The sequence below is a fragment of the Myotis yumanensis genome, unplaced genomic scaffold (genome assembly GCF_028538775.1).
Source record: "Myotis yumanensis isolate MYYU_CA2020_CCGP unplaced genomic scaffold, mMyoYum1.0.hap1 SCAF_11, whole genome shotgun sequence".
NCBI classification, from domain to species: domain Eukaryota; kingdom Metazoa; phylum Chordata; class Mammalia; order Chiroptera; family Vespertilionidae; genus Myotis; species Myotis yumanensis.
Genome location: NW_027223762.1, coordinates 63,559,967 through 63,584,707, shown reverse-complemented (window position 1 = coordinate 63,584,707; position 24,741 = coordinate 63,559,967). Strand labels below are relative to the sequence as shown.

Genomic DNA, 24,741 nt, shown 5'->3' with positions numbered 1-24,741 from the left:
GGTCAGAGAACATTCTGGGAGGGGGTTGCATTTAAACGAAGACCCATGTGAGTGAGAAGGAGCCAGAGATGGGACGTTCTGTGAAAAGAACATCCCAGGCAGAGAGAAGAGCAGACGCCAAGGCCTGGACATAGGCCAAGCCCTGCCTGAAGCTCCGAGAGTGTCAGGTGTCAGCACAGCTGCGGGGAATCCCACCCTGAGCTTCCCACGCGGCCAGGCCCACGCACAGCACTTGGCGTCTCTGAGCGCAGTCCTCATCTTCCACTGAGTGGGCAGTCCTCACCCCTGGCCACGCGAGCTCGGAGGAGTCGGTGAGACATTTAAGAGGTCCAGCCTGGTGCTCAGCCTGGAGGAGGCACTCAGAGGAGCCTGGTGGTGGATGGTGATGTCTAACTCGCTGTGGTCCTTCCTTTTCTCCTACAGTTTCCTGCCCCGCTCTGAACGCCCCTCGAGACGGCAGGAAGTTTGGAAGCAAGTACTTAGTGGATCACGAAGTCCATTTTACCTGCGACCCCGGGTTCCAGCTGGTGGGGCCTGGCAGTGTGGTGTGTCTTCCCAACGGCACCTGGACCGGGGAGCAGCCCCACTGCAGAGGTCGGTCCCTCCTAACGGTCCTCGGAGCTGGGCCCTGCTGGGGAGCAAGGCTCATTCCTTGGGACCCTTTCCACCTGATGCCTCCACCATTTTCAACCACAGGAAAGCGGGCACAGTGTCTGATGACTCAGCTCCACCTGTCCGAGCTCCCTAGATCCTCCCTACAATTCAGACTTGCTTTGCATATGGGGAAATTGAGGCACAGAATGCCCAAGACCACAGCACTGGGGGACAGGCTGAGCTGATCCACACGCAGACACTCTGACCCCAGCGTCGGTTCCTCAGCACCTCACTCCGCTCTTACCGATGGGACCGAGACGCCTTCTGGGGGTTGTGGGGAAGGACAAGAGGGAGACGCTGCACAGAAACGCTCCTCTTGTCTTGTTCGCTCTGGGCTGCCGTTTGCTTGTGAGGCTGCGGGTGGCCTGTGGGGTTGAAGAAGTCCCTCAGGTGTCCTTTGTGTCTGATGTGGGACTTGGTGTGACCGGCTCTGGGGAGGCCGCTGGGTGAGAGGGAGGCATGAAAGCCTTCTCTTCTCTCTGTTGGGCTTGGAAACAGTACTTCTTTGATGCTGAGAGAAATCAGACTTGGCACACATCACGTGTTGGCTTTTCAAAAATGTATGGTCCAATCTTCATGCATACCAGTCATTTTCAGGGTCGGACTCAGAGCACATCTGCCGGGGCAGAATGTCCATGATTGTAGCCCAAGAAGTGCAGGGGAAACGCAAATAGGACACGAACAAGTAGGTTTTGAAGAACAGCATTTGAACGCATGAGTAGCTCCCAAACATACAGGAGCATCAGCAATGCACCATCTCTCCCGACAGGAGGGTTGGCCTGAGAAGCACAGGCAGCAGCGCCACACTCGCGGGTCTAGGCTTGGGTTCCCAGCTCCTGGGAAGAACGTGGTTTGCAGGGTGATTACAGGTACCAGCTCTCAGACCAATCAGCAGCTAGCCAGGAAACGCAAGGGGTGTCACAGGCGGAGACACAGGGGACCTGCATCTGGATTTCCCTTGACCCTGAGAGACTTCCATCATCTCCTATAGAGACAAAGAACAAAAGGTTTTTTCCCTGGTGATGAGCTCTCTTAGGGTTTTCTCTCTTCGCCACTTTTCTGTGTGTCCTACAGCCTTGCAGCTACAGCCACCAGGCTTGGCACTTATAACTGGGCGTTTGCACCTTAGCACTTACTTATAACTGGGCGTTTGCACCTTTGTCTCTGTATCTCTTATAAACCGGGAGGTAACTCCAGCGGCCTGGCCAGCTCAGGGCAGAGTTTTGTTTTGTTTGGGCCGGACAGCACTCTAGATGTCTGCTGGGGAGTCCCCGCCGTGGTCCTCTCCCTCCTGTGAGGCTGCCCCTTGGTGACGTCGCCATCCTCATGCAGACATCTCCCAGGTCGGTCCCTCCTCGGGGCAATTCCCAGAATTCTCCAACGTTCCCAAAAGGTGCAGCTTCTCCATCGGGTGTCGTTTCAATGGGACATAAAACACCCGTGAGATTCCTCTTCTTGAGCATCTTCAATATGTTCCTCTGTGTCTTCTGTTTTCGCGATGCTGTTGTTGCCATCATGACTAAGAAATCTCTTGAACGCACAGTACCCTGTTACTGGCCTTCCTAGGCCAGGTTCCTCGGGTGTGGGCTCCTGTGTTTAAGAGGGAGTCTCTGTCTCTGGAGCTGTCTGGCCACTGGCAACGCGCAGGGCGTTCCGGGACAGGCCCCAATATGGCGGAGACTCCGCGGGAGGAGAATCCAAATGGAGCCCAACAAGGAAAATCGGTGCCGATGGAAGAGATGGTCCAGACGAGAGTGGGGGGTGAGGGGATTGACAGGGCAGAGCTGAGCAAGTGTCCAACGCAGAAAACAACGGGCCTGTGACCTGGAGTGAGGGAGCTCGCAAAGCTCCACAGGAAAACTTACTTCCCTGAAGATGAGTCATAGGAAAGGACTTGTCAAGCCCATACAAACTATGGTAGGAAAACAGAGAGTAAAGTCCACAGCCAATGGAGAAATGCCAGGAAGACATGCCCACAAAACTGATGAAAGTTGTGACTAATATTTCCGAACAAGCAGCAAGAAATTTAAAAAATAAAACAAAAAACAGTGAAAGGACGGCATATGTAAAAGAAAACCTCAGAAACGAGGTGATGGGAGAAATGGAAGTTTGAAACTAGATGACAGAACACAGGAAAGAATGAGAAATAAAGGGACAAGAGGTCAGATCATGCGCGTGAAACACAGCTCAGGTCCAGAGACACAGTAAGTGCTCACTTCACAGTAAGTTGGGCAACAGAATCATCACAGTGTTTTTTGCTTTTTGATCCTCACCCGCGGATATGTTTTTATTCATATTCGAGAGAAAGAGAGAAACATTGATGTGAGAGGGAAACATCGATCCGTTGCCTCCTGCACTCACTGTGACTGGGAATCAAACCTGCAACCTAGGTATGTGCCTTGACCTGAAATTGAACCCGCAACCCTTTGGTGAATGGGATGATGCCCAACCCACTGAGACACGCGGCCAGGGCTCATCACAGTGCCTTTGCCTTCCCAGCCTCTCCACAGCTTCTCCAGTGCCCCCTTTGCAGCTGTGAAGTCGCCATGCACTTAACAAAGTGCCCCTGCCTGGGACAGACACGATGTGATGACAGAACTTCAGTCGGGACACAGATGGCACGCCATGGCACGCCTCCAAGAGTGGATCAAGATAAGAGTCTGTGTGGGTCCTGTCTAGAAATGAAAACCTGGGGCACCTGGGTACAATCCCCACCCCACCTGCACCCCATTGTCCAGGTGCGACCGGGCTCGGTGCCTCCTGCTGGAGGCCTGGCTGGGGACAGGCCGTGGCACTGGTCCCACCGGGGCCAGAATGAAAGACGCCCGTGTTCAAATCCTGGCTCTGTGCCACGACCTCACGGCCTCAAGATCTGCTGCTTTCAAACGTTGCTGGTGAGAACCGATGGGCTGGACGACGGGTAGAAACGGGAGCTCTGAGCCCGTGTCTTTGTGTGCAGTGTGGCTCCGGGCACATTCCTGGAAACCCCTCATCTGAAAACAGAGCCTGTGGGGGGAGCACTGCCAGGTTGGGGTCACTGAGAAGTTGAAATGGCTCCTCCCAGCATCTGGATGGTGTGGGTCCTTCCGTGATGGAGACAAACCATGTCACAGTTTACACAACACCCCAGTCACAAGGAGGCCAACCCGCCCCACAAGGCTGCTGCTCTCATCAGGAGTGAAGACCTTCCCTTCCTCTCGAAGGACACGTCAGGGAAGGATGCTCGGGTGCCACTCGGGGCGTTTCGGACCGTCCCCAGGACGCTGTGGTCAGCCCGGGAACCCCAGACCTGCCCCTGGTGCCCAAACGCCACCACCAAAACTGGGCTTACAGGATTCACAACACGCAGATGGGGCCTGAGGGTTTCAAAATATCATTTTCCCCCCTGATTTGGAAATTTATAAATGTTCATTATGGAAACAAAGTGTAAACAAGAAAAACTACCAACAGAGGAAAACCTATTGCACTGTTAAACATGTATCTCTCTATGGAGCTTTTCCACCGGACTGTGCGTAGATGAACAAGGAACTGTTCCCTTTTCCAGCATTAAGGAGAGGTCAAGGGTCAGGAGAACTGATGGGAGGGCTTCTAGGTGGGATTGGAAAGTGCATTTCCCCATTTCTGTACATTCTATGGGCCATCCCTCCCTCCCTCTTATAACTCCCCCAAACTGAGCTCCCGTCCAAGTGTTCTACCTGGGAGCTGGCTGACGGGCAGCGTTGGGGGCAGTTCTGCCTGGGAGCTGGCTGACAGGCAGGTGACGGGCTGTACCCACCGGCAGAGCTCCAGGCTGGCAGGCACGTGGCCTGCAGAGGGAGGGTGGGCTGCATTTGAGCTCCTACAGCAGGCGGTGGCAAGGGCAGAGTGGGGAGGCGGAGTGCCCGAGGCAAACTGCGACGTAAAGACGGTTCATCCATCTTGTGTTTTGTTTGTTTGTTTTAGAATCTGAACTCAGACTTGTGATTGAAAATGATTTATCTTCCTAGATATCAGCGAGTGCGCCAGCCAGCCTTGCCAGCATGGCGGGACGTGTTTAGAAGGAGTCAACCAGTACACGTGCATCTGCCCTCCAGGAAGGACCGGGAGCCGCTGCCAGCACCAGGCCCAGACTGGTACGTGGCCGTGAGGGGCTGGGCGAGGATACTGCTGCCAGGGGACCCTGGTCAGGGGCCACCAGATGCACGCACGCCAGTGTGGGCTCTTCCTCTGCGCCACATCCATCGATCTCTCTGGTTCCCCGAGGCAGGTACCAGGGATGGAGTTTAGCTCTTTTGTGTAACCAGAGTTTTGAACCTTTTTATGGAAGAAAATTCAAGTGGAAGGACCGATTCACACAGCCTGAAAAGTCCCCAGGTTGGGGCTGGGCTGAGCTGTTTCCTTGTGGCCACCTTCATGTGTCAGTGTTTCCCCTGCAGACCTACAGAGTGACTTCCTGTCCCATCACATCTACAAGTCCGCGGCTGCTGTTAGAGGCCAGGTGTCTTTAGAGCTGGGTGACTATTCATCTGAGTGGTGGGGACATTGTCCGCACGGAGTCCCCGCATATTCGCAGCCAGAGGCCTGGGAGACACACAGTGGCTACCGTGTAGATGGCAGGAAAATGCAATACGGATTCAATAGGGATGGATGGGGTTCCCACACTGCGGTGCAACCAAAATGACATAAATAGGTCAGATCCTAAGTATATCCTGCTCCTTTGCCCCCAAAGCCTGGCACGTCCTGTGTGATTTCTGTGTGGCATCTCAGTGTGGGGGGAGCATCGGGCGGTTAGCACAGTATCCGGAGAGTAGGAGCTTAGTCAAGACTCAGCGTCCTTGCACTGGACCAGCCCGAGGTCACCTGTAAGTGTTGCCTCCAGAGATTTGCTGCTTTACGTGTCCTGATTCCAGTCAGTCTGCTGGGAGTTTTCTCAGGACGAGGCTGCCCTGCCAGGAGCCCAGGGCCCCTCCAGCTGCTCTGTCAGACAAGGTGGGAGGCGGGCCCTTCTGGGCAGCCCACTGCCTCTCCTTACAAACAGGACAGAAAAGGAAATGGGCCCCTCGAAACCAAAATGTGCTGGTCCTGGAGGCTGACAGCTTCTGCCATCAGGACCTCTAGGCAGCTGTTTCTCAGGCCCAGGGGCACTTTATGTATAAAGTATCCCATGATGGGGACCCCCCCCACCCGGGGGGGGGGGGAGGGTCTCTCACTCAGTACTTTTTCTTAAACCCAGTCACCTGCTCTTTCTGTTGTGGTGAAATGCAAACAACATAAAAGTTGCCATTTTGAGTGTAGGGTTTGGTGGCAGGTTCAGTGGCACTAAGTACATTCACGTTGTCGGGCAGCCACCCATCCCCTGAGCCTTTTCACGTGTCAGAGCTGAGACTCTGCGCCCAGCACCTCCCCTGGCAACCCTGCTACTTCTGTCTGAATCTGACTCACAGCCTGTGTCCTGTTGTGCAACCCCTTCCTCTCACCCCCATTCCTCTACAGCCTCCCCGCAACCACGTGCGAGCTCAAATCCTTTGACAACTTCCAAAAACAAACACTTTTTTTCTGATTAGAAAGTTGATTTCTGTTCTTGGTTCAAAAACAAACAAAAAGAAAAACGTAGAAAAGAAAAAGAATACAGCACAAAAGAACCCTCCAGAAGTGGATGCGAACTGCGGTGCGGGCTGGGCTGTCGGCACTGGGTGTGTGCCACGCCTTTCTGAACAAAGAGGTGCAGCGCGTGTGCCCTCTGCGGGGGTTTTCGTGACTCACCCTCCCTCTTCCTCCGCCTGCAGAGTGAGCTCTCCTTCGAGCTCCCGGCCTTTCCCGAGGTCAGGGGACAGAGGGGCGGCCCTGACTCATCTTCTCCCCGCAGCCGCCCCCGAGCGCCAGGCGGACGACCCCGCCTTCAGCCGCGCGCCCCGCTGCGCGCAGGTGGAGAGGACCCGGCACTGCAGCTGCGAGGCGGGTTTCCAGCTGAGCGGCTCGGCGGGTGGCGACAGCGTCTGCCAGGGTAGGTAGGCAGGTGCGCAGGGAGGGGACTCGAAGTGGGGGGGACACAATGGGGTGCCCACCTGCCAGACGGGCACAGCAGGGGGGACGCAGGGGGGAAGGGTCACCACCACCGCCCTGCCACCTATGGGCGCACCCAGTCCGCTCCCAGAGCGGGAACGAGGAGTGCGGCCTCAGGGATCCCAGCCCCTGTGGTTTTCGGTTCCTGATGACCTGGTGGCTGCTGAGAAGGAGCTAACACCTAGACACAGCGGGAGGCGAGGGCCGCCATGAGCAAGTAGCCAGGGGTCCCAGGCTCACCCCCAGGCAGAACCTGGCCTTGAGCCCCTTGTCCCTTATCGTGGCTGGAATCACAGGGGTGGGGGTTCGGAGCTGGGCATGTGCCCGAGGCTCCTCCCTGCCCCTCTGGGCTTAGCTGTATGGACAAGGCCCCTTCTAGGCACCATCTTGCCCACCAAAGCTCCTTCTGAAAACAACTCAGGCCAGTGGTCCAGACCTGAGAATCGGTCACTTGGTGCCAATAGCCTCCTTTTACTGCAGCAGAAACAAGACCCAGAGAGGGGGCAGCAAAGTAGGCCGGGAGTCTGGGGTGCAGCGGGGACTGGCTCTCTGGGCTGCCCTGGGGGCCTGCTTGGCCAGCCTCTATGGGGTCTCCCTTTCCAGGTCTTCAGCCTTAGATGGAGGAGCCTTGAAAGCTGTCAGGTCAGCTCCCTCCCTCCTCCCTATGCCCTCTGGCCCTTGGCTCCGCAGAATGGGAGTGCCCCCCCTTCCCATGCTCTGCTGGGGACAGGGCTGACTGCATGGCCCCCCGAGTTATCCCAGGCACTTCTGTTCCCAGATGTGAATGAGTGTGAGCTCTACGGGCAGGAGGGGCGCCCCCGGCTCTGCATGCACACCTGCGTGAACACACCTGGCTCCTACCTCTGTGCCTGCCCCAGTGGGTACCGGACCCTGCCTGACAGGAAGAGCTGTGAGGGTGAGTGGACCTGCACCAGAGGCAGGTGCTGCGGGGCTGAGAGGGGCTCTCCGCACCTGGTCACTGCTGCTCCTGTGACCTGCCAGGACTCCGGAATGGGATGCAGTGGATGTTCCGTGGGTCAAAGTCTCAGATATACTCAGTCTTTAAAAATCCACCAACAGCCGGGCCAGTGTGGCTCAGTGGATAGAGCGTCAGTCTGTGGACTGAAGGGTCCTGGGTGCGATTCCAATCAAGGACACATGCACGGGTTGCAGACTTAATCACCAGTGGGGGAGAGGGGGTGTGCAGGAGACAGCGATCAATGATTCCCTCTCATCATTGATGTTTCTATCTCTCTCTCCCTCTCCCTTCCTCTCTGAAATCAATAAAAATATATATTTTTAAAAAAACAAAACACCAACAGCCTGGCAGGTGTGGCTCAGTGGTTGAGCATCGACCCATGAACAGTTCGATTCTCAATCAAGGCACATGCCCTGGTTGCAGTTCGATCCCCAGTAGTGAGCGTGCAGGAGACAGCTGATCAGTGATTCTCTCTCATTAATGTTTCTATCTCTCCCTCTCCCTCCCTCTCTCTGAAATCAATAAACAACAACAAAAAGACCACCAACAGAAGGACCTCTCATCAGGCTGCATTGGCATCACCATAAATAAGAAAGCAAGTTGCTTAGCCATCCTGGCAAATAGTCTCTTCTGACCTTCTGCAAGTAACTGCTCACAAGGTCAGGCCATGTCCTCCCCTTCATGATGCCTTTAGCCAGGGTAGGACCCAAAGGAAGAGCAGCCAGTTGGTCCCCGTGCCCTGCAATCTGGAGGAGACATGAGGCTCCGGGCGTAATGCGCCTTCTCCATGGCTGGTGCAGGCCTGCGTCTCCGTCTGAAAGGGAAGCACCTTACAGCCACTATGCCGTAGTGCGATCACCCCACAATCTCAGCCCTGGAACCCCGATGCTATAGCAGGTCTCTGGGTTGCAGAAAACTGGTCTGCTAACCCAGGCCTGCCTCACTATAGAGGAGGGACAAATTCGTGTTCCTCAGCTGTTACCCATGGAGACAGGACACAGAAGAGAACCCAGCTGGTCCTGGACTGTGGCTCTGAGCTGCTGGGGGAAAAGGAGGCGGAGAGAGGGCAGAAGGCTCCATAGGCTGTGGGAACCGAGAGGAGGTGGCTCCCCGGTGACATCCTATTGAGGTCCCACTGCAGGACTCAGAGAAATGGTAACCTGGGATTGGTGTAGGAGAAGGTATCCAGATAGCCATCATCTGTGCATCCACCCATCATTCCATCTCTCTCACCCACCTCCATCTGTCCATCTCTTCTACCCATCTATCCATTCATCTATCCATCCATCCACCCACCCATCTCTCATTCATTTGTTCGTCCATCTGTCCGTCCTACAGTGTTTGTGTGGGGTTGGGAAGAAACACACACTTCAGCGGGGAAACTCACCTGTGAAGGGAACAGAGAACTCATACAGAGGAGGTGAGGCCATCTGCTTTGGGCATGGGGTGAGGCCGAGTAGGAAGCTTTCAATGATTTGATCATACAGGGCATGATAACAGCCCTGGAGGAGAGATGGCAGGGCACCTTGGCTGAGGAGGCAGGTCTGAGAGAAGCACGGTGGCAGGAGCACTCCTTTGCGCTGTCCAGCCCCCTGTAAGCTGTCACACCCAGGAGGGAGGACAGGATCCCGGGAGGCGAGTTCCCCACTCTAAGAAACAGCCTGAACGTTTGGAAAGCTTGGAACGTGGGGACACCACACCCCAGTGGCCCTGTCAGTGATGGAGGGGACGTCGGCGATCTCCACCCTGACTGGGTGCCCATCTTTCAGATATTGATGAGTGCGTGAGCTCACAGCACCTGTGTCCCCGGGGGACCACATGCATCAACACGGGTGGAGGCTTCCAGTGTGTCAGCCCCGAGTGCCCGGAGGGCAGCGGCAACGTGAGCTACGTGAAGACTTCTCCCTTGTGAGTATCCCAGGTGGCTGGGCTGGGTTCTCCCAATGGTCTTGGGAGAAGGTGCAGTTCCATCTGAGGAAAGATGAATGGCGGGGAGCGGTGAGTCTGGGTTCTCTGAGCTCCTGTGTCCCGTTAGTGGTTGCAGAACATGCATCATTGCTCTGTGCAGTCAGAACCCGGTTTGCCCGAGAGGAGTCATTTCCCAGGGCTGCCTGCGGACGCGGAGGCTGAGGGCACTTAGCCTCCAGGGGCTGCACTTCAGGGAGGGAAGGCCGCTGGGGGATGTGGCCAGGAGGCAGTGCCCATCACACTGATGTGGGGGAGGGCCACCTTCTCGTGCTCACACAACACATCCCGCACACTTTGCCAACCTGTCTCCCCGACTTTCCGTGGCGCTAGAGGGGCTCCTGGGCTTAGCACCTGCATAGAGCTTTTTCTTTTTGAAAGACGGGAGACAGGTCTTTAAGGAGAATGACGACAACCATGACAAAGTTCGTGCATTTTCTTCTAAAAAGATCCCAAGGGCTCTAGCATTGTGTTTAGAACGAACCCACTTCCCCAGCTTAGATCCTTGAAGTGCTTTGGGAGCTGCAGGCGAGTGGGAGCCGTGAGGAAGGCAGGCCCTGAGCGTAGCAGCTGTTAGTGAGAGTGAAGGGCAGAGGGACCTACACATCTTAGCCCTGGGGACATCCCCGATGAGCAGCCGGACGTAGTATTCAACCTGCATCAATTCCCAGGATGATGAGACTCACCGAATTAGCTCACCTGCCTCTGTGTTTATGTGGGAAATAGCCCTTCCTCCCGACCCTGGCCCCAAATGGTTAAGGCAGACAGGGTTTCCTGCTTTAGGAGTGAATAACCCTTGAAGATGTAGGAAGTCCAGCAGTGGGGAGTGCCATGTCCCAGGAGGTCGCCGGCTACCTGCCTGGGTCCCCACCTTAGATGGAGGTCTCAGCACGTGCAGAGGGTGCCTGGTCTGAATACAGCATCACCATTGCTATTGAATCTTGCCTGGCTTTATTTTTCTGGAACAGCTATAGTAATAGCATGCATGCACACCCCCACACACATGCACACACATGCACACACACAGGATCATGCATACACACAGAGAGGAACACACACACATGCATACACAAGTGGGTTAGGGGAGTGCCTCTTCCTTGGCCACCTTGACGCCAGCCGCATTCACTTGCCTGTAGCTCCAGGCACCTGTGGTGAGGGGACCAGTGGCTGGGAGAGGTCACTCCAATGACTTCAGCAAGAGGGCAGGCAGGGGACAGGCCAGGCCAGGCCAGGGCAGCCCCTCTGCGTCTCCCCGAGGCTGACTGCCTATATCTTGCCTCTCTGATCCAGTCAATGTGAGCGAAACCCCTGCCCCATGGACAGCAGGCCCTGCCACCACCTGCCCAAGACTGTCTCCTTCCACTACCTGTCCCTGCCCTCCAACCTGACAACGCCCATCACGCTCTTCCGCATGGCCATGGCCTCGGTGCCCGGCCGACCCGGACCCAACAGCCTTCGGTTTGGCATCGTCGGTGGGAACAGCCGCGGCCACTTCGTGATGCAGCGTGCAGACCGCCAGACAGGGGAGCTGATCCTCGTCCAGCCCCTGGAGGGGCCTCAGACACTGGAGGTGGACGTTGACATGTCAGAATACCTAGACCGCTCCTTCCAGGCCAACCACGTGTCCAAGGTCACCATCTTTGTGTCCCCGTACGACTTCTAAGGGTGCTTGAGCATGGGCTGTGGGGGTCTGGGCTCACGTCTCTTCAAAGCCTCGGCTGTGGGCACTGACTGCGAGACACTGGCCCCCCTGCCCACCTGCTCACCTGCCTATGCACCAGGTGTCCCGGGCAGCGCTGCACGCTGGCCCACAGAGTCGCACAGAAGGGCAGCCACAAAACCCAAACTGCTGCCGTCGCTTCTGTCTTCTGCTTTAAGGTTGTTCCCTTTGATTATGCACTAATTTTCTGAAATCTCTTTTCCAGGGGAATGGGCAGCTTTTGAAAATGCTGTGCGAATGGCACTGTGGGTCTCAATTAGCTGGGGAGGGGAGGCTCATGTCTGTCTGAGGTGGTTGCGAGTCCTGAATTATGACAGTCACGCTGAGGGTCAAACTGTGCCCTGTGTGCGTGGCCCGGGGTGGGTCCTCGGCCACCACCCGGTGTTCTGCTGTTGTCCGTGTCCCCTCTGTGCCATGCTTGCCAGCCTTCTCACCAGAGAGGGATGCAGGGCCCGGGACCCACATACTGATTCTCCTAGACCAAGAGACCACCATTAAAGAGTAGATTGTGCCTGAATTAATTCCTTTTGAGAAATCGTATCTCAAAACATAACCTGGTAGTCTGAGTAAGTAAAGCCTTTTGCTTCTCCCTGCCTACCTGGCCTGCCCCTGAACATAGCTGGCCCCGTTCCTTGTAGGAGAGGACCCCTAGCTCTCTTCCTATCCAGGCATACCCACTAAGATAAATGACTTAGAAAGAACACACAGGTGAATGTAGGATTGCTCCCCCAGGGGAAATCTGACCTGGTCACATGGGAGATGGGTCAGCAACACCTGGCTGTGGGGAGTTTAAGAAGGTGCTTGAATTCCATTGGTCCCAAGCCTTCTGCTTCTGATGGAAGAGCCAGGGGGAGATGCCCTCCAGTGACCAGCTAGGGCGGGGCGTGAGGCAGGATGGGGTGGGAGACACCATTCAGGTTAAAATTTAGAAGTTGGCTGAGCTCTGAGGAGGTTTCAATATCCAAATACGTGTTAATCTAGGTGAGATTTCATCACAGGTGCGTTATTCAAAAAAGCTTTGTATTTGCCCTGGTCTGAGATGGAGCCAGAGGACGTGTGTTGCCAGGTGAGCGGTCCATCCAGCATCAGGATGTTTCTGGGACACTATCCCTGTCTTCATTTGTCAGACGAAGAGTGAGTGATGTTTTTCTCCTCCCATGGGTTTAGCTGTCATCTCTGCCACCACAGAGCCAGGGCCTGCAGATCTGCTTCCCAGGTTGTTACAAGAACTATTGAAACTGTAATCCAAGTCTTGTATTTCCAAGTGGTGTTGTGACAGGTTAGAAGCCTGCATGTCACCCAGGCCCCTGGGCGGCACGCCAGATGGGAGAGTCCAAGGGCCTGGCCACATTCCTGAAATTGAGGTGTCATCTCCGTGTGCTCCTGTTCCTTGCCGGGGCGGGGGTGGCTGCAGGTGAGGCCCGTGGAGGCACCCCAGGACTGGACGCTCCTGACTTGCACTGTGTGACGATGACCTGATGACTTGGATGCCACACAGGCCGGTCTAAAGCAGTGGTTTGCATCCCGAGATCTGCCCTCGCAGAACCACATAGCATGCTGGCTGCTCGGGCCGTCCTGTGGATCATGCCTGGGCCTTCTCCGGGGGTAACGCCTGACGTTCTCTCTTTTCTCTCACCTCACATTCCCTGTGGAAGCCAACTCTCCTTTGTCCCTTCACAACCTGTGCCAGGCCAGAGTAGCTAACAGTTCCAGCATTAATTTGTACCCCTTTCCAATGGACATCATTTCCTAGTATTTGGCAGTGGGGTTTTTAAACTTTGTATCATGCACAGTTGCAAATACATGCAGAAGCAGAGAGACTCGTATCATGAGCCCATGTCCGAGTCACCAGCCTCAGTGATTAACACACGGTCAGTCTCTTCCATCTCTCCTCTCACCCCCCAATGACGATTCTGAGGCAGACCCTGGACATCACTCGTAGCATTTCATCTGTAAGTGTTCCAGCATGTATTTCTAAACCCTACGTACTTTTAACAAAGCACAACTTCAATCCCAGCCATACCTAAAAGTTAGCAATACTTCCTTAATGCCTTCAAATATTTCTGAATGGCCCATGATTTTCTGTTTATTTGAATTGGGTCCATGATTTATAATTTGTTGATATGCCTAAGTCTCCTTTCATCTGTACATCTTAGCATATGTTTGGAGAACCTGGGGGCCTATTAGAAGACAGTGGACTCGGTCATTTGTCCTGTAGAATTTCTCACAGTCTGGGTTTTCTTGGATGCATCTCTGTTACGTCTTTTAACGTGTTCCTCTGTCCTCTCTGATTTTTATATATCAACTACAGGCCTGGTGCATGAATTCGTGCACAAGTGGGGTTCCTTGGCCTGGCCAGTGATCGGGACCAATCAGGCCGTGTTGCCCAGTCCCAATCGGGGCCTCTGCCGGGGGTTGGGGGAGAGGGAGGGACCATGAGAGGTTGGCTGGCAGTGTGGGAGCACACTGACCACCAGGGGGCAGCTCCTGTTTTGAGCGTCTATGGTCAACCAGTCATGATGGTCGCTTAGGCTTTTATATATATAGATGTTTATAGAGAGAGACTTAATCAGGGTTATCTTAGGTTTAGTTTTGCAAGGCCACTTTTTTAGTTTTGCAAGATTACTTCCAGTGGGAGCTATAGAAACTCTTGTTGACTCTTCTTTCCTGATGTTAGCAACCATTGATGTTTATTGACAGATCCATGACTCCATTAGGCATTGCAAATAATATTCTGGTGCTGTTGTTTATTTTTTATTGCTAGCTGGCACACTTTGTAAAGAGATACCTCTTTTTATCAATTATTTAGTTGTCCTGAGGTTTGGTCTGTATAGAAAAGGCAGGCAAATTCCCTGACTGTTTCTTCTTTGTGAGTGTCCTAGGTGGAGAAAGTGAGAAGTGTTTTGTGTGCTGAGTAGGTGATAAACTCATGGCTTCAATGCATTGCAGTTTCAGTCTTCCTGTTGCTCAGATGGTGCTGCTCTGACGTGGGAACTGCTTCAAGTTGTCTGATTCCTTGTGACACGACCCTGGTGCTCTTTGATAGTTTTGTAGTGATCTTGACAAGATGTTTCAAGCTCATCTAGTATATTCTGTTCCACGGCCCTGAAGTCATCCATCTCCCCTGGGACTCTGGTTCCTTTCAGTGGGGAGTGATAATTAGAGATCAAACTCTGGTGCTAGGGGTGCTTAGTGGTAGTGGTTTGGTCATTGTTTCTTGGTTTTGTGGACAGAACTAGGAAATATGTACTCTTAGGTGTGTTTCTTAAGAGAAAAACACTGCATGAGTTTATATTGGTATTCCCAATTCAAGTCAAGACTATAGCGTTTTTAATGTAACTTCATTGACCTTATACCTGCTCTTTTTTCTCTCATTTAAAAAAACCTTCTCAAAATTACAAAAATAATTACACATTGTCTTAAGTCCTCAGAATGCCAATGCCAAAAGTATCACAAAAAATACTTACTGAAAACAGTTAAAGTCTTCTTTTGCAATTCTTATTGTCCTAGGGTCTATGCCGTTAGGGATGTACAGTCAAGTTACTATTTTAAAATAACTCAGAACAGTTCCTCTCTCTGTGGTTATACCCCAAGTTTGAATTAGGGTTATGGTTATTCACTTGGTTTTGCTTAAATTTTTAGAGACTGCTTTTTAATTTAAAAATTTTTTATAGTTAAGTAAACTATTTACATGGTTCCAAAGTTCAATCCACAACATGCGCTGTATTCAGAGAAGTCTGTATTTTATATTCCCTCCATCCTATTACCCTTTTCTGCCAGAGATAATCAATATCTTTTCCCATTTTACCCCTTTACTTAAAACACTGTAAGCAGATGGTGAAGGACAGCATGCTGCTTTACACTTTCCTTGGTCCTACTCTTCCCCTTAACCGTATATATGGGGTATATTAACACTCCATAGCACCAGACAGAACGTTCTCCTATAAAGTGCTCTGTTATAAGGACAGTGTTTATCCAACCAGCCACCCTTGATTGACATTGGTGTTGTTCCCAGTCCTTTCATATTAAAAACATTGCAGCAATATGCATTTGTCTTTCTGTATTTTTGCTTTTGTATCTCTGGGGCCAGTTTTCCCTCCATAAGGATTCTGTTCTACTTTCTCTGCCCAACAACAATGCATGAGAATCATGTTCCTGAATCAAAAAAGGCCCAGGGGCGCCCCTGGTTCTCACTTCTGCACAAAGCTCCCTGTACCCCCAGAAGGACAGAGGCCTGAGTGGAGGCTGCTCCACAGCCAGCCTGCCTGCCCACTCGCACTGGGCTCCTGAGTGGCAGTCCACAGCCACCAGGAAGCGATGAGACAAGCCACGGGATCCCTAGCTCCTCAGAATGAAAAGTAAGCTAGGTTTTGGATAACTTCTAAAAATCACCTTATTTACTTGTTCTTTAAACTAAATTTTAAAAACATGTTTTTATTGATTTTAAAGAAAGAGAGCAGGAGAGAGAGAAATATCAATTGGCTGCCTCCTGCACACCTCCTATTGGGGAGTGAGCCTGCAACCCAGGCATGTACCCTGACCCTCCCATGCAACCTTTTGGTACATGGGAGGACACTCAACCCACGGAGCCACACCAGCCAGGGCAAAACAAACTCATCTTCTTTTCAAAGTGTAGCACCTCCAACACAAGCAAACAAAAAGGAAAATACATTTAAAACAAAATATCACTGCAGAGTCACAGTAAACTTGATGGGTTGGTGGGGATCTGAGCATGTGCCCGGGAGAGACGTGACATCACACTCAATGGTCACGTGCCACCAGCCACCACTTCAGTCCTTACTCAGCTCATGCTGCAGAGGTGGAAGGTAGGCTTTTGTGGCTTTTACCTGTACATTCGAAAATCTGTAGGTTTTTATAAACGGCATGAAAATTCCTGAGTGTCTCCTGTGTTCCAGGTTTAGGATATAATGGGTGGATATAATGAGTGGATATAGTTGTTTAGGATATAATGAGTGGATATTACAAGTGTATATAGTTGTTTAGGGTATAATGGGTGGACTAACAGGGACCCTGACCTAATGGAGCTCACATTTCAGCAAAAGAGAAGCTAATGAGCATGTAAACAAAAAGGTATGTGATTTCAGGGAGGGATGAGTGCTATGGAAATGAAAGCAGCACGTGAGGTCGGTCAGCACGTGGGGAGTGTGTGCAGCTCGACCATCCATGTGGCCCAGATGTTGCAAACACTGTCATCGTGTGCGGTGACAGTTAGATCTCGGCTCCTGGTGTTTGGCTTGTGGCTCAGAATGTGGAGTGTGGGAACGCAGTGGTGATATGAGGAGGCCCGGGGTGACCACAGTGGGTTCATGCGCACAAAGCAAAGGCAGCTTCATGCAGGCACGACGACGGTGACTTGGAAAAAGAGGGGAAGGAGGCCCTGGAGGACCTGCAGGGACAGAGCCTCCTTTTTCATTTGGTTATTGCTGCTGTGATAAGATATCCCCAAACTTAGCAGCTTAAAACAATTATTTCATGCTCAGGGACTCTATGCATCAGGAACTCGATGGAGCGCAGGGAGATGGTTCACATTTGCTCCACAACATCTGCTGGGAGCCCTCAGCAGCGACCACTCCTGGCCGGGGGCCAGGTGACCTGAAGGGTCGTGCATGCACTTGCCTGTTGCCTGGATGGGAAACATGCAGACAGGACTGGCAAGCAGACCCCTTTCCATGGGCTCTCCATGTGGGTTAGTTTCTTCACAGCCTGGTGGCCGCAGAGGGTGGGACTTCTAATGTAGTAGCTCAGGGTTCCTAGTGTGAGTGTCCAGAAAACAAGGTAGAAGCTGCATAGCCTTATGACCACCGGGGGAGTCACATAGGGTCACCTGTGCCGCACTGTGTTGGTCGAAGTCATAAGCCCCACTGAGTCGAGGGAAGTGGGTATGGGCCCGTGAGTCCTCGCTGAGTTGGGTTGAGTTGAATTGAGACGTTCCCCAGGGCCTTCGGGCCGTTTTTACACGGCCACTCCTGCCTTCTGTGTGGGGCCCAGTGTCCAGTGAAACCTCGCTTTCCGTGGATTCCCAGAAACTCTGCGTCCTTTCCTCCGTGCTCAGCTCTATGGGTGTTCTGTCTGGGCAGACAGTCCCTGCATGGACAGGGTTTGTACTCAAGTTGGGAGATGAGATCTCCCACCTGTACCTCAAGGGGTACCTTTGACAACAGTGAAAACAGTCAAAGCCCAATGGGCGGTAAGCTCACCAGGGTCAGAGGTCGGGGGAAAGAGACCACTGGCAGGGTTGGCAGCAATGCCTGGAGAAGTTGTCTCTTAAAGGGTTCTGATTGGAGGAAGTCTCATGGCAAAGGCCACATCTGGGCATCCTCGCTCTCAGGAGGATTTCCAACAAAACCTAGCATTGGAAAAGTCACGGAGATGTCTGCTGACTTGCAGACCAGAGAGTAAGACTTGGTGGAGCATGGGTTTGGGCTGACAGAGTTTTCTGAATCTGACCACCTTTAAATGAAGCATTAGATTGTTCCAATCCAGTTCTTTATCTCCAGGAAGGTTTTTAGATAGACTTTTGAGGGGAAAACAGGCTCTACAGCATGCATACCTGGCTTACCTAGACAGGAGTATAGCGGCTGAGCAGTGGTCCTTGTATGAAAGCCAGCTCGCCTGCCTTTCACAGTCGCTGAGTCATGCTTCTGTAAAGATCTCTGCGTCATAAACCCATGTGTCCTCCCTCCATCCCCCGGGCTCTATCGCAGAAGAGAGTGTTTCTCACCTAGCCCAGCAGCAGGGGTGCCAGGTGGGGCGGGGCTCTGGGCTCTGGACACCGGTGTCTCTCCCACTCCAGTGCTGGAGCCTTCCCAGGGGACAGGTGTCCGCGATCTTAGAGTGCAGCCCGACCCCCAGAGCCCTGAGTCATCCGGCCCCAACCCACCTGGCCCACAATGAGGGCGCTGCCACAAGCACTGAGGACGCTGCCACTCGCGCCAGCCTCCTTTCTGCCCCTGGACTCCGCCAAGCTCATCCCACCTTGCTCAGCTCTTCCCTTGGGGTGGCTCACAGGTCCTCTTCTCAGGCTGTCCAGCCACCCTTACCGATGCTGCTGCCCCCTTGCAGTGCCCCTGATCACCTTACCCTGTTTCATTTTCTTTAAAAACACGTCTCACTCTCTGGACTGAATGTGTTTCCTTACCTGGTGCTTTCCGTCTCTCCCCAAGTCACAGATGCTGTTGGGTTCCCATCCAGGATCCAGGTCCCCTTCCTGCCTTCCAAAAAAGAAGGCTTTCCTCCTTGTTATGGGCTGAACGGTGTCTCACCCCCCACATTCCTATGTTGAAGCCCTGACCCCAGGACCTCAGAATGTGGCTGCCCTTGGAGATGGGGCCCTTACAGACCTAAGGTTAAAGTGAGTCCATCAGGGTGGGCCCATCTCCAATGGGAGTGTGTCCTTATAAAGAGAGATTAGGACACAGACACACACAGAGGGAGGGCCCATGGAGGAGGGGAGGGGAGGCCAGACCCCTGCAAGCCAAGGAGAGAGACCGCAGAAGAAACCCACCTGGCTGACCGCCGCCTGGACCTCAGGCTTCTGGTGAGCACAGCTCTGGAACTGTGAGGAAATAAAGGTTTGTTGTTTATGCCACCCCGCCTGTGGTACGTGGTTATGGCAGCCCCAGCAAACTCATACACTCACTCCAGCCGGTGTCTTAGGAGAAGGGGACCCCCCACACCCCTACCCCCTAGGCTCCAAGGCCAACACAGGGCATCATCCTGGGCCAGTGAGTGTCAGAGACCAGCCCGAGGCAGCCGTGTATGGTGTTCCCGGGGGGCTGCATGTCCAGGGACATAATTAAAGCATAGTGATTAATCACAAAAACAATATGTAATTCTATATGTGATGGACAAGCCACAAACAAAACCTGGTGTTCCTGGCAGATGTTGGTGAATTTGGCCACATCTTTCCTGTTGTCCCCACTCTGTGCCGGAGGAAGGCTGGTACTTCTGCCCAGTGGCTGGCCTGGTGTGCTGAGTCCTGGCTAAGAAGGGGTGCAGGTCTCACAGGTCCAGCACAGTGGGTCCTCACTAACACTGTCGTGCGTGCTGCAACTTTAAGTGAAATGACATATAAGGAAACCAGTTTCACCACAGGCTGATGGGCATAAACAGGAGTTAAGTCCCCACAGTATCTCACCCATCTCAGGACCTGCTGCGCTGTGAGCTGTGAGGTCGGAGCCCCAGGCCCCGCCCCTCCAGCATGGAAGTGGCCCCCTCAGGTGAGGTCGCCCTGTCAGCTCTGGTGCCCGAGGGACACCGGGAGCTGCTGACCACGATGTGGCCAGAATGAGCGGAAATAATCCTTTGTTGTTCTAAGCCATGGAGACGTTAGGGTTGTTTGTTACTCCAGCATTACTATCCCGAGTGATTCGGGGCAGAAAGAGCAAACAATGAGAGAGACCCCTCATCACTGGTGGTGAAGTCACGCTGTGGCCTGAGGAGCAGGAGGAACTCGGCTCCCTGTGCCGGCTTTAAAACACACACGCGGGAACCAGCCAGGTGAGAAGGGTGAGGCTGGCTTCCCTCACACAGAGGGGTGTTCGGTCCTCAAGGCAAACCCAGCGCTGTCCCAACCTCCTGGCTTGAGAGAATAGGCCTGGGGTTGCTGGCTGAACAGTGTCCTCCGAAAAGATACGTTCAAGTCCTAACACCTGATGCTTGGAAATAGGTTTTTGCAGATGCAATTAGTTAGATGAAAATGAGGTCCTACTAGGTTAGGGTGGGTCTAATCCAACGCCTGGCATCCTTAGAGGAAAAGAAAGCTGAAGACGAAGGCAGCGACTGCATTATGCTGCACAGCCGAAAAATGCCGACGATTGCCAGGAATCACCAGAAGCCGGAAGGGGCAGGAAGGACCCTCCCACACCGTGAGCTGACTTCTGGCCTCCAGACTGTGAAAGACATTTGTGGCTTTTAGGCTCCTAATTGATGGCACTGTTACAGCAGCCCCAGGGAACTAAGATGCCCTGTACCCCAGTCTCCCTTCCAGAACATCTGTCGAAGGTCAGTCACCTCCATCCGGGAACATGGACAGCCAGCAGCTGCCGAGCACACACATCGGGCCCAAAGCCCCTGCCGCTGCAGCCCTGCAGCCCGTCGTCAGCACCCTGTACTGCTGTATAGTGCAGGCTGCTGCCTCCGTCAGGGCCACCTCCCAGGGAGTGCAGGTCACCGGGGACACTCCGGGGGCTGATTTCTAAACATGGTGGCCGTTTTTCTCTTTTGAAAGAGAAGTTGGCTACTTTTATAACAAGTGATGAGATCATTCTCCTTGTTTCAGCAGTCAGGGTCAATCGGCATGTTTCATGAAGATTCACTGACTGTGGGGATAAGGAAGGATTAGCCCGGAGGACTGGGGACAGAATGGGAGCCACTCCCCGCTCAGCCTCTGCAGGGTCCAGATCCCCGCTGTCCTCCCCTCACCCGCTCTGTACAGCTTTCAGTGGCTGCCTCAGGGCTCACACACCTGTCAGCTGTACCCTTCAGAGCACTGGTGTCACAAACGGCTAAACATGAACATCTGACCCCTGCTCACTCAGAAACACCAGACCACGCACTCTGCCAGTAACTCTCCAGTTGACACAACCTGACCCACCCCTGCCAAGACCCTCCATGACTTCCTCTAGTCCAGTGGTTCTCAACCTTGGCTTCACATTAGAATCACCTGGGAATCTTTTTAAAATCCTGATTTCTGAGCCTCATCCTCCGGAAATTCTGTTTCTTTGTTATAAGGTGAGGCCACAACATTAGTAACAAAGAAACAGAATTTCCGGAGGATGAGGCCCAGAAATCAGGATTTTAAAAAGATTCCCAGGTGATTCTAATGTGCAGCCAAGGTTGAGAACCACTGCTCTAGTCTCAAAAGCTCCGTAATTCTTTCCCTGAGGACCCCCTGCTGAGATGTCCCAGGACCTGAAATGCCATCTCTCTCTGGCTGCAGCAAGCGATAAACCAGGCTCTGTTGCCTGTAGGTTTGGTCCAACGCCATGGTCCCTGGGCCCGCTGCTGCGTGGTGGGCAACTGTGAGGTGTGTGCTAGGTAGTTGGTGACGGGACTTGGAAATGAGGAAGGAGGAGGGCTGGCTCGGGAGAACTGTGTGAAGCCTTGCAGGACACTTCACACACGTGAATGTCAGAGGGAGGCGTGTGTGCACCTGGCTGTGCAGAGGGATCCACCGCTGCTTACTCACATTCTCTCTCGCTTCCTCTCAGGCCTCTCCTTTTATTAATCCTCACCTGAGGATATTTTTCCATGGATTTTTTTTTAGAGAGAGTGGAAAGGAAGGGGGAGAGACTGAGAGAGAGAAACATCAATGTGAGAGAGACACGTCAATTGGTTGCCTCCTGCACGTGCCCTGACCTGGGGCCAGGGATTGAGCCTGTCACCGAGGGACATGCTCTTGGTCGGAATCGAACCTGAGAGCTTTCAGTCCGTGGGCCGACGCTCTAACTACTGCACAACTGGCTAGGGCTCTCAGTTCTCTCTTACTTCCTCTCCTTTGCTTCCACCCATGTCTGGGCAATTCTTGAATTACTTGAGCAGAATGACACACATTCCCATCTGTGCTGTTTCCTTGTTTGGCCTCTACCACTGCAAGGCTTCAACATTAAAAAGTCCTTTTCATTCTTTCACCTGAGGCCCACCATTTTCCATATGGCCAGAGGAACAGAGCAGCTCCCCTTTAATATTGAATATCTGAATGATTTCATGACAACCGAGTGAGGGCCTGCCATGTGCTCGATCCTCGAAGGGACACAGCCTTGAACAAGACAGAATGTCCTTGTGCTGTTTCCAGACAGTAAGGGAGGGCAACATGCGATAGGGGCGTAGGGTTGCTGAGCCCAGGAGAGGGAGGGAGAGGGTCCTTGCCTGATGTTCATGACAGCTGCCCGACAGCAGAGGACGGGGGTGAGGCCTGGAGAACAACATGCGACTGGGCTGTGGGCCCTGCTGTCCTGAAGCCCCATTTCCCAATCCTGTGACTTGGCCCTGATCTGTGGGTGGCCCAGGAGGCCCTGTCATGGTCCTGAATGCAGCCACATGGCCTCCTCACAGCGACAGTGTTCTTGCAGAGACATCACCGGCACCAGCAGTGTCTTCCTGGCTGAGTATCTCCCAGGTCTCCCCATTCCTCACAGGCTCCCCGTTCCCTGTCTTGCCTTGTGGCCCCCAGATGGAGGGTCCTGCACATCCCACTTTAAAAGTCAAGGTCACTTTTCCCCCCTTTCCTTTTCCTGGTACAAATCTAGCTGTAGGATGTGTCCCAAAGAACACAGGGCCTGCAGAACTGCTGGCAGCCAGAGCCACGAGCCGGGAGGCAGGCCTCGGCCCCATCACCTCCCCAGCTCCTGAGAACACAGAACCCTTCACGGCAGCACAAGGACAGGCATTCAGCCCCCGAGACAATCAGGAATTCACTGGGACCAGGTTTGCCTTCGTCGTGGACTGAAATGGCTGTTTTATGTGTGTTTGGCTGAAATAAGGGGCGCTTCTGTTGACTCGGGCTTACCTAACTAAGTTCAGCTGCAGGGGGAAGTTTAGGTTGGCGCCCAGTCCGCAGGCACATGGAAAGCTGAAAGGAGCTGGTGTGTCAGCAGCCGTGGGGCTGAATCACAAATTTGTTCAGGAAGTCCAAGATTAAAGTCCAGTTTATATCATTATATAACAGAGATGCCCGCCAAGCAACATATCCAGGCAAATAAATTTGAAATATTTTTAAATACAGCTGGCATACAAAACTCATTTAAGACTTATGTGAGTGATAAATAAGGCCACTTCTGTGGAACCTCTTAAGAAGGTAGTTTAAAAGTTTGGAGCTGAGTGAATGTCCCCAAACCCCGGAGCGAGGAGCATCCTGCCAGGAGGATGAGCCCCGCCAGCCAGGCAGGCAGGGGGCTGAGAGAAAGGACCCCAGGATGGCAACCGGCCGTCTCCCTACCAGCCACAAGCAAATGTTTCCAAAGTGCGGATATAAATTTAGAAAAGAAGGTATTGTGGTGTCAAACAATACCTAGAGTGCGCCAGGTTTCCACTTCTGGGCCAGTGCCTGAGGATCTCTGAAAATGCACTTCACAAATCACGGGAGCACTCTGGCAAAACCGGCTACAGCCATTTTTTTAGAACTCTGGGAATTAAGTTCAAACAGATGAATTCAAAGAGAATTTACTCAAGAAAAACAGCTGAGCCGTAGTAAATGCCTGGTGGCCATGACTTGCCCCAATCTCACCCCCCTCCCCAGCTCACAACGACAGTAACTGTCAAAGCCAGCACCCAGGGGTCACCAGTGAGTGGAACAGGTTTGGAGCTCCTCAAAAGCCCCCAAACGATTGCACTTTAAAAATTCCTCACCTGAGAATATTTTTCCTTTGATTTTTTTTTGGGGGGGGGAGGGGGAGAGAGAAACATTCATGTGAGAGTGACACATCCATTCGTTGCCTTGCGCACCCGCCCCAACCAGGGCTGGGATAGAACCTGCAACCCACGTATGTGCCTTTGACCGGGAATCGAACCGCGTGAGCCACTCGGCTAGGGCCCAGTCACTTTTGATCTATGTGACAGCTCACAAGAAGCTATATTCCCAAGGCATCTTCATCTGAACAGACTGTCTCGATTAAAAACCTGCTGGGCTCCTTAGGGAAATGGCTGATTTGAAGACGGAGGTGGGAATGTACAGTGAGCCGGAGCTCCTCAGGCAAGTCCACCCAGCTAGCTGGCAGAACTCGGTAACATGAGCTTCCCAGGGCTCGCACAGCTGGGCAGCTTCCAGGCTGGCAGGCCCTCCCTCTGCTTCTCGTCTTTGATTTCAGGAGGTGCCCAGTCTCTTTTAAAGGTTCATCTGATCAGTTGAGATCCACCCAGGAACATCTCCTTTTTGTTAAACTCAAAACCAACTGACCCAAGACCTTAATTAAATCAAAGGTCTAACTGCTTCATCTTTATCTGTATCATAAACTAGTCCTGGGACTGAAATCCCTCACTCACAGAAACGCCCACTCAGAGGGTTCGAGTCACCAGGCAAGTCTTGGGAGCCATCTGAGAATTCTGCCTTCCACAGCCTGGCTGGGTGGCTCAGCTGGTTGGGGCATCATCCTGCTACCCCAAGGTTATAGGTTTGGTCCCCAGTCAGGGCACATACAAGAATCAACCAATGAATGCATAAATAAGTGGAACAACAAGTCATTGGCTCTCTCTCTCCCCCCGTTTCCTCTAGCTCTCTACAAAAAAAAAACAAACCTACCTGTCAATCAAATAATCAATCAAGAACTCTGCCTACACAAAGGGGGCAGGGGAAGGGACAGAAACCACTCTTTCATAAAAAACCTCTTTGTTTTCATAATTTATTATTCCAAAATAAATTTCA

The 24,741-nt window shown here is 52.9% G+C and overlaps 1 protein-coding gene across 1 annotated transcript in view; it reads left to right on the top strand.

Annotated features, from left to right (window-relative positions):
- The window catches only part of FBLN7 (fibulin 7), a 42,401-nt gene extending 27,016 nt beyond the window's left edge, over positions 1 to 15,385 (top strand). The window contains exons 6-11 of the mRNA XM_070428352.1: positions 424 to 594; positions 4,641 to 4,766; positions 6,500 to 6,637; positions 7,475 to 7,612; positions 9,445 to 9,583; positions 10,931 to 15,385. Coding sequence (XP_070284453.1) covers positions 424 to 594; positions 4,641 to 4,766; positions 6,500 to 6,637; positions 7,475 to 7,612; positions 9,445 to 9,583; positions 10,931 to 11,303 — 1,085 coding nt within the window. The 3' untranslated portion in view covers positions 11,304 to 15,385. The remainder of the gene's footprint in view (positions 1 to 423; positions 595 to 4,640; positions 4,767 to 6,499; positions 6,638 to 7,474; positions 7,613 to 9,444; positions 9,584 to 10,930) is intronic.
- The last annotated feature ends 9,356 nt before the right edge of the window (positions 15,386 to 24,741 follow it).